This window comes from Scyliorhinus canicula, chromosome 17, assembly GCF_902713615.1.
Source record: "Scyliorhinus canicula chromosome 17, sScyCan1.1, whole genome shotgun sequence".
Classification (NCBI taxonomy): Eukaryota; Metazoa; Chordata; class Chondrichthyes; order Carcharhiniformes; family Scyliorhinidae; genus Scyliorhinus; species Scyliorhinus canicula.
The window spans coordinates 113,311,034-113,320,767 of NC_052162.1; the positions used below are offsets into that span (position 1 = coordinate 113,311,034).

The 9,734-nt window shown below is 50.2% G+C and overlaps 1 protein-coding gene across 1 annotated transcript; it reads left to right on the plus strand.

Annotated features, from left to right (window-relative positions):
- Window positions 1-1,021: 1,021 nt before the first annotated feature.
- On the plus strand, window positions 1,022-2,627 carry LOC119952237 (zinc finger protein 239-like; the record flags this gene model as incomplete). Its single annotated transcript, XM_038775890.1, has 1 exon — window positions 1,022-2,627. A coding segment is annotated over one exon (582 nt), but the record flags the coding sequence as incomplete, so codon positions are not given.
- Window positions 2,628-9,734: the final 7,107 nt, after the last annotated feature.

The window sequence follows — 9,734 nt, forward strand, 5'->3', positions numbered from 1 at the left end:
GCTGAGATGAGGAGGGATTTCTTCACTTCAGGATGTGGTAAAGCTTTGGAATTCTCAACACCAGAGACCGTGGAGCCTCAGTCATCAATTATATTGAAGAAAGAGACTCATTGCTTTCTAGATATTGAAGACATCAAACAATATGGGGAATAGTTTGAGGAAATGGTGTTGAGGTAGATCAGCCAGTGATCCCATTGAATAGTGGCAAATGGCTGACTCCTGCTCCGATTTGTTATGGTCGCTGTGCCCAGGACAGGAAGCGGTGAGCAGTGATCTATCAATCAGCCTGAATCAGCACCTTCAGGAGAATTGGGAGGGTGAATATTAGATACAGCAGAGTGAGAAGGGAGGGAGAGTGTGTGGGATGGAGATTTACAGCTTTTGGGGAATGAGAGAGGAAAGAATGTTGCATAGAAACTAGAATTGTCTGTTCTGAATTTCTATCCTTTACTGGCAGTGATGTCTTTTGTAAATTGTTTTTACAGGGTATTAGGAGGGAGAAATTGCAGATAGAAATCTCAAAACCACATCTAGATCTGAATGAGTCACTTGATTCCTCGATACCTGACTATCATCGACCTTTGAATCTAGAAGGAGAAATGTTTGCCCAATCTGTCGGCTTCAAAAGATTTTAAACATCAGTGTGACTGGAAAAGCACCGAGACACACACACACCCGAGTGAGAGTGTTCCAGAACACTGATTGTGGAAAGAGCTTTAACCAATTACACAGCCTGAAAAAACATCGCTCCATTCACAGCGGGGAGAGACCGTACATGTGTTCTGTGTGTGGGCGAGGCTGCAACTGATTGTCCAACCTGGAGAAATACAAGGAGATCCAAAACATGGAGAAACCGTGGAAATGTAGAGACTGTGGGAAGGGATTCAGATCTCCATCTGTGCTGGAAGCTCATCGACGTAGTCATACTGGGGAGAGGCCTTTCATCTGCTCTCGGTGTGAGAAGGGATTCAGTGATTCATCCACCCTGCAGAGACACCAGCGAATTCACACTGGGGAGAGGCCCTTCACCTGCTCTCAGTGTGGGAAGGGATTTACTCTGTCTTCCCACCTGCGGACACACCAGCGAATTCACACGGGGGAGAAACCATTCTTCTGCTCTCAGTGTGGGAAGGGATTCACTCAGTCATCCAGCCTGCTAAAACACCAGCGAATTCACACAGGGGAGAGGCCGTTCACGTGTTCTGTGTGTGGGAAGGGATTCAATGATTCATCCACCCTGCAGACACACCAGCGAGTTCACACTGGGGAGAAACCATTCACCTGCTCTACATGTGGAAAGGAATTCAGTGTTTCAACCACCCTGCAGACACACCAGCGAGTTCACACCGGGGAGAGACCATTCACCTGCTCTCAGTGTGGGAAAGGATTCAGTGATTCATCCACCCTGAGACGACACCGACGAGTTCACAGCGGAGCGAGGCCGTTCACCTGTTCTCAGTGTGGTAAAGAATTCAGTGATCCATTCCACCTGCGCAGACACTGGCAGGTTCACACCGGGGAGAGGCCATTCACCTGCTCTCAATGTGGAAAGGGATTTCGTGATTCATCGAACCTTCTGAGACACCAGCAAGTTCACAATTGATTCCAGGGGTTGTTTTCTGTTGTTATTGTTTCTGCTCTCTATTACACCCAGGGCTGTATTTTTCTCACTCTTCCAGTTGGTCAATGTGGAGGGTTTCTTTCTGCTGGACTGGCTGGTCTTACCCAGTGGAGTGATGCCCTTTGAGCCTTGTTGCGAATGCTTGGTTTCAAATTTCACAAGGGTCACAGTGTGTAAGGGCGTTTGTGAGTTAGAAGATATTTAATTCGCATTTCTGTTTGGAACATCTCAAATCATGCCACGTTGCCATGAAGATAGGCAATGATATGATTCTTTTGTTTTATTTATCTGGGTGTTCACCTCTGGTGGAGGCCATGAGCCGAGCGACCGCATGAAAGATGCCTCTCTTGGAAACTTCTCACAAGGCTCTTTTAACCTATCAAAAGGCACAAAAACACCACAAAACTCCCCAACCAATACCCAGCTGACCGAAATGCCACCAGACTAGCTATGGAGCCGCAACAACAGCAAGAGTCAGGAAAGAAGAACCAAAATCCCAGAACATGGGGAAAGGAGGGGCAAACCAGATCAGAACATGACAGACCCAACAGGGTCACCAACACCGGCCCACTCATGGATGAAGCAGTTGATGGATATTCTCTCGATAGAGCCAGAAACACAGAGGCTCAATAAAAGGGGACCTCATGTCGGCCATGAAAATGGCAATAGAAACCGCAATGGTCCCCATAAAGGAAACAACTGACAGAGCAGAGACTGGAGACCCAGGAAGCGACAGTGTGGGACCTGGAGAAATCGGCCACTGACCAAGACGAGCGGATTGCCTCGCTCGAATCCAAGGGAGCAAAGTTGGTGAAGACCCAGAAAGTGCTTGAGGGGAAAGTGGAGGGACCAGGGGAACAGGTCCCATTGACAGAGCCTGAGAATTGGGTGGCACAGTGGGTTAGCCCTGTTGCCTCACGGTGCCAAGGACCCGGGTTCTCTCCCGGCCCTGGGTCACTGTCAGTATAGAATTTGCACATTCTCCCCGTGTCTGCGTGGGTCTCACCCTCAGAACCCAAGATGTGCAGGATAGGTCAATTGGCCATGCTTAATTGAAAAAAAATTGGGTACTCTTAAATTAAAAAAAAAAGACAAAGACCCAATTGGGTGCGGGTCCGACAGACTCAACTCACTTCTGATCCTGATGCCAAAGTTGGCGAAGGCTCTGGCGAAACGACTGGAGAGTTGCGTGCCAGATGTAATCGCGTGTCAAGGACAGACAGCTAACAGCAGAGGCCTGCTGGCCGTGATTATGACTCCACCTGGGGAGGAGACACCAGAGGTGATCATCTCCCTGGAGCAGAGATGGCCTTCACCAGAGTCCAATGGAGGAACCTCATGGTGGTGGTGGAATGGTTTGGGTTTGGGCCTGGGTTCACCTCGTGGGGGAAACTACTATACAGCAACCCCATGGCGAGCATAGAGACAAACGCCACCAGCTCGGAATATTTCAGGCTGCACAGAGACATGAGGCAGGGATGCCCATTGTCCCCGCTGCTATTTGTCCTGGCGATCACTCTCAGGTTGGCAAAAGGGTGGAGAGGCAGTCAAAGGGGAAACAGAGAGCACAGTGTCTCTACACGGATGACCTGCTTCTCTACATCTCAAAACCCCCTAGACAGCATGGGAAGGATAACGGAACGTGTAAGGGAGTTCGGAGTTTTCTCAGGTTACAAACGCAACCTGAGCAAGAGCAAAATCTTCCCCGTGAACCCCCGGGGGAGAGAACCAGAGCTGGAGACCCTGCCGTTCAAAATGGCCCAGACCAAGTTCTGATGCCTGTGGGTCCAGATAGCCCACAACTGGACATGGATCCATAAGCGGAACCTGTTGACCCTAATGGAGGAGGCAAAGAGAGACCTGTGGAGGTGGGACTCGCTTCTGCTCTCCCAGGCGGGAAGGGTGCAGACAATAAAAATGAACGTGTTGCCAACAAGGGTACATAAATTTAAGGTGAACGGTGGAAGATATAGGGGGGGATGTCAGAGTTAGGTTCTTTACCCATAAAGTAGTGAGGGCATGGAATGCACTGCCTGCGGAAGTAGTTGAGTCGGAAACATTAGGCACCTTTAAGCGGCTATTGGATAGGTACATGGATTACGGTAGAATGCTGGGGTGTAGATTGATTTGTTCTTAATCCAGGACAAACGTTTGGCACAACATCATGGGCTGAAGGGCCTGTTCTGTGCTGTATTTTTCTATGTTCCATGTTCTAAAGATTCCTCTTCCCATTCAGAACCCTCTCGATCTTCATTCCCAAGACCTTCTTCACCAAAGTAGATAAATTAGTGATGGTGTTTGTGTGGGTGGGGAAAAAGGACCCAGAATCCGCGAAAGCATGCTACAAAGAAGGAGGAGTATGGGTGGGGAGGCGGGGGGGGGGGGGGGGGCTTGGCACTGCTGCACCTCCTCCTCTACTACTGGGCAGCGAATGCAGAACGAGTGTGGGGGTGGGTGAGGAGCCAGAGGCGGAATGGGGTACAGATGAAGAAGACCTCCTGCAGAGGGACATCCCTTTGAGCACTGGCCACAGCCCCATTCCCCCACCCCCCTCTCCCCAGCCAAATACTCGAGAAACCCAGTGCTAGTGGTCATGCTACGGACCTGGAACGAGCTCAGGCACCATTTCAATCCTGGTGCATTGTCCGCTGCAGCTCCCATCTGCAGAAACTATAAATGCATCCCGGGGAAAATAGACGCTGCCTTCGAAACGTTGACACAGGACAAAGGGTTGCTGACAGGAAGGGACCTGTACGTGGACGGTCGAGTAGCGGGAAAACGTTCCAACTCCAGAAGGAACCGAGCTCCGATACCTACAACCGAGAAACTTCCTCCGCAAGGAGACAGCAGCATTTCCCCAGCTACCCGGACTGCTGGCTGCGAGCGAATTACTGCGCCAAGATGTTTTTTCTTTATGTATTTTATTCCAAATAATAATAATTGGCACTGACTTATTGGCACGAGTAGGCTTCAATGAAGTTATTGTGAAAAAACCCCAGTTGCCACATTCCGCCACCTGTTTGGGGAGGCCGGTACGGGTATTGAACCTGCGCTGCTGGCCTTGTTCTGCATTAAGTCAGCTGTTTAGCCCACTGTGCTAAACCAGCCCCTGTAAATCTATGTGTTGCCAAACATAAACAATTCAGGTAGCAAATTCCCCAGCACCCAACTATGCAGTTTGTACAAATTATTCCCTTTTTCACCCCCGCCACCCTTCCCCCCCTCCCCCCCCTCCCCCCTTCCCCCCCTCCCCCTCCTCCCCCCTCCCGGTGACAAACAACTTCTCAAACGCGGCCACAAACATCCCAAAGCCTTCCAGTGAACCTCTTAATTTGTATTTGATCTTTTCCAGCCGAAGAAAGTCATATAATAGCACAGTGGTTAGCACTGTTGTTTCACAGCGCCAGGGTCCCAGGTGCGATTCCCCGCCGGGTCACTGTCTGTGTGGAGTCTGCACATTCTCGGTGTGTCTGCGTGGGTTTCCTCCAGGTGCTCCGGTTTCCTCCCACAAGTCCTGAAAGACGTGCTTGTTAGGTGAATTGGACATTCTGAATTCTCCCTCCGTGTACCTGAATAGGCACCGGAATGTGGCAACTAGGGGCCTTTCACAGTGACTTCATTGCAGTGTTAATGTAAGCCTACTTGTGACAATAAAGATTATTTTTAGTATAAGTCACTCAGCCAGGTCACCACCCCGGTTGGCGTTGCTGACCGCCACTCCAATAAAATCTTTCGCTGGGCAATCAGAGAGGACAAGGCGAGAAACATCGGCCTTCCTCCCCTCCATCAGCTCCGGCCTCTCCGATATCCCAAAAAGCGCCACCAAAGGGTCAGGCTCCAACTCCACCCCCCACTATCCTTGTCAGCGTCGCGAACACTCCCGCCCAGAATCTCTCCAATTTTTCGCAGCCCCAGAACATATGAACATGGTTTGCTGGTCCCTGCCCACACTTCTCACACTCGTCTGCCACCCCCTGGAAGAACCCATTCAGTATTGCCCGAATCAGATGTACCCTGTTTACCACCTTGCATTGTATCAGGCTCATCCTTGCACACGCGGAAGTCACATTTATCCTTCATGGCGTCTCACTCCATAATCCCCAGTTTATCTCTCCTCCCACTTACCCCCTCCCGACTTCTCCTTCATCTCCACCATCTGCTCACCTCCCTGCTCTTCCAGCCAACCGTCTCTGTCCCCGATCCTGCATCCCCCGTCCACATCTGGAAGCAGCAATCGCTCCAACAGGGTGTGTGATGATAAGTAGATTGTTATTTGTATTATCATCTGTATGTAAATAATAATATATGTAGAACTGTTGTAGTTCCAGCATCCGGCCACCAGGTGCTATGAGTATGCAGACACGTGACCCAGACACACCATGGGCTGGAGTCTCCCAAAATGGAACTATATCCGCACGCCGGAGTAAAAACGCTGGAGTTTTACTCCAGAGATTCCTGTAAAAAAGTACAGCTAATTCAGTGCCCTACAGGGGGCTAGCAGGGACCCGGAGTAAATCTCGCAGCTTCAGCTGCGGACACTGGCCCCGCAATTCCGGTTCAGAGTCCACGCATGCGCATGGCAGCGGCCTCGCCGAGCTCCATGGCGGACTCGGACCGCGGAGCCAGACGCAAAAATTAGACACCCCCAATCGGCCCGGCGCCGAGCATCTAACCATGCACAAGCACTCCCAGGCTGCCTATAAGGCCCCCGCCAATGTCCGATACCCCCCCCCCACACACATATCCCCCCCCCCCTCGCGCCAGTCCGCAGCCGCCACACCACCATCCCAACTGGCAATAGGTGGTTAGTTGCACGCCGTCGGGAACTCAGCCGGTCCGGAGTGGAGGATCGCTGGGCAGGCTTCTGTCAATGAGTCCCCAGCCGCGCGGCCTACTTCGCGAAAAGGCCGATTCTCGGTTCTCGGAGAATCGCCGGACTGGCACCAGGCCCGATTTCAGCGTGAAAATAGATTCCCTGCCCCGCGCCGAACGCAATTTTGGCACGAGGCTGCGGAGAATCCAGCCCCATGTGTTCCAGGAGAAGGTGTTAGTAAGACGTTTGTAGTAGTAGTCGCATATTAGAGTAGCTCTGTAATATCTGAGTGTAAATTAGTGTTCGACCATTATTTCCAACTGTATTAATCTTCGACATTTTAGTAAGTTTGTTAGTGCAGTGTTAGTAATAAATAACTTTGATTATGAAAGAAAGTCTAATGTTCTTTATTCACAGTACAATCTCAAGGTTCAACACAATCAAGGAACATTACGGGGTGTACCTCGGTAACCTGGGGAACTCTTTCCAAACCTTCCGCGCAAAGTCCCTTACCTGCAGATACCTAAACTCACTTCCTCACGGGAGCTCTACCCTCTCCTTCAGTTCCTCTCTACTGGCAAACCCCTCGTCCAGGTACAGATCCCTCACACTAACCAGTCCCAGTTCTCTCCACTTCCTATGCATACCGTCTGTCCCCCCCCCCGGTTTTGAAACCATGGTTTTCGTACAACAGCGCCAACACCAACATCCCCATTATCCTAACCTGCCTCTTCAGCTGGTTCCAGATCTTCGTCATGGACTACACAACAGGGTTCTCTGAGTGTTTCCTTGGCGACATTGGCAGTGCCGCCATCACCATAGTCCTCAAGCTGGACCCCCAACAAGATTCTTCATCCTAACCCATTCTGCCCCCTCTTCCCACCACCACCTCACCTGCTCCACATTCATTGCCCAGTAATACTGTAGCAGGTTCAGCAATGCCAACCCTCCCTTCTGCCTCTGTCTCTGTAACTGGGTCCTCTTAACCCTTGGCACCTTCCCTGCCCAGACAAAGTCTGAAATAATTGTATCCAGTTTTCGAAAGAAGGCCTTCGGTACAAAGATCGGGAGTGTTTGGAATATGAACAGGAACCTCGACAGAATGTTCATCTTCACCAGTTGGACCCTCCCTGCCAGAGTCAAGTGCAGCGTGTGCCACCTCTTCCGAATCCTCCTTGACCTCCTCCACCAGTTTTGTTAAATTCAATCTGTATAGCATCGCCCTTTCCCTCACTACCTGAATCCCCAGGTATCTAAACTTGTCTCTGGCCACCTTAAATGGCACCCCCCTGTAGCCACCGAAGTTGGCCATTCCCTAAATACAAAATGGAGGAACGCAAAGCATACAGGATAAAATGGACAATGTTTGCAGCCCCAGCAGGCTGCCCCCAGCAGGTGTGGATTCTGTCTGCTAAGAAAGCAGACAGCACCGAAACGAACATTCTGCATACTAATGAGGCAATCACCGGGATAATTAGCATGCTAATGGAACGATTCCAGAGACAATGGACACAATTGGGGAAGCAACTGCAACATTGTAAGGGATACCAGACACTCAGGCACCAGCAAGGTTCGAAAACAAAGAGCCTGAAGGCCCGCCCAGTAGCTAAGGAACAGCCTCAGTATTGGGGGGATTCAAACATATCGATTGGGAAGAGACCCAATCGATTCCAAGCAGGTAAGTGAGTCCGCCCAAAGGGGCGCGGACCCCCTGGGACCTATAAAAGAAAGGTCCCACACATGGTTCAGTCTCCTGGCTCCTGTCTCCTGATCCACCCTTCAGACAGCAGCCACCAACAAGTAAGTGCCTCCCAATGACCGCTACCAGAGACAGGCACTCCTGACTCTCTTTTTAATTGATACCAACCTGAAGTCTGCAGACCAGAGCAAAGCAAGAGGCCTTGTTCCCTGACCCAGCAGTTCCTTCGAGATAAGTGTTAGTTGTTTAGCGGTAGGAGTAAGTTTAATCCTTTAGCGTGTTCATGGGTAGTTATTATAATTGTATTATAATAAACTCTAGTTGTTTGGACTTACTAATTGGTGTACGGTTTTATTGCTTTGAACTTCACCTTGAAGCCTGTGGCGGTGTCTTAACGGCACCTGGCGACTCCAGAGCTTAGAACAGGAAACAGAGCCAAATTGAGTGTTAAGCACACTCACCCAGAACGAGCATACAGGTTGGCTCACCGACCCAACTCATTCACAGGGAACATTTCACTTTTTCATATGTTTCGCCTACACGCCCAGAACTCCTCAAACTTCCTCTCCATGCTCTCCAGCGGGTCCGACACATACCATAGTAGGTCGACCGTGTATAGCAGGCATTGTCAAACTTGGAGGCGCGACCCGCAGGTGATCGCGGGCGGGTGTCGGGTGGGTCGTCGTGCCGTCTGTCGCCGCGCAAATCTGTAGCAACAGCCGGCTGTTAATAACGGCGGCTGCAAGCGATCTTCAAAATGGCCGCGAACATCTAAAAAAATGCGGCCGCACTGCGCATGCGTGCCTGATCATCGGCGGCATGTGCAAAACTATGCGCATGCGCACCTACGATTGGGCACACATGCGCAGCGCGGCCGCTTTTTTTTAATGGTCGCAGCTTTTTGTTTTACAAATTTAGGGCAGTTTTATTCAATTATTTTATTCATTTAATTTTTATTTCTTCATATATTTGATTCATTTTATTTTTAGTTTTTTTACAAGTTCGGCGGGGGTTTTATTTGATAAACTTTTGCAGGAAAAAAATGCAAAACTTTGGACAGATGGAGACTCCATACTTTCCGACACCTTCATCCAACAGGTTCCATTGGAGGAGCGTGTACGAGGGCCAAAGGGACCCAAAACCATTTCCTCCATTTTTATCAGCAGCAAACAAGCTAAGAGAAAATGGTGGGTCGCGCAGGCCAGCTGGCATGGGTCGCAAAGGTCGGCTGGCATGGGTCGCAAAGGTCGGCCGGCGTGGGTCGCGAAGGTCGGCCGGGTTGGATCCCGAAGGTTGGCCGGTTGGTAAAAATAGGTCCCCGGAAAAAAAGCTTGAAGAACACTGACTTACAGGATACTACAAGTCCTGGATAGAATGGACATGGAGAGGATGTTTCCACTTATCGGAAAAACAAGAACCAGAGGACACCATCTCAGACTGAAGGGACAATCCTTTAAAACAGAGATGAGGAGGAATTTCTTCAGCCAGAGTTTTGCCGCAGAAGGTTGTGGAGGCCAAATCACTGAGTGTCTTTAAGACAGAGATAGATAGTTTTTTGATTAATAAGGGGATCAGGGATTATGGGGAGAAGGCAGGAGAAT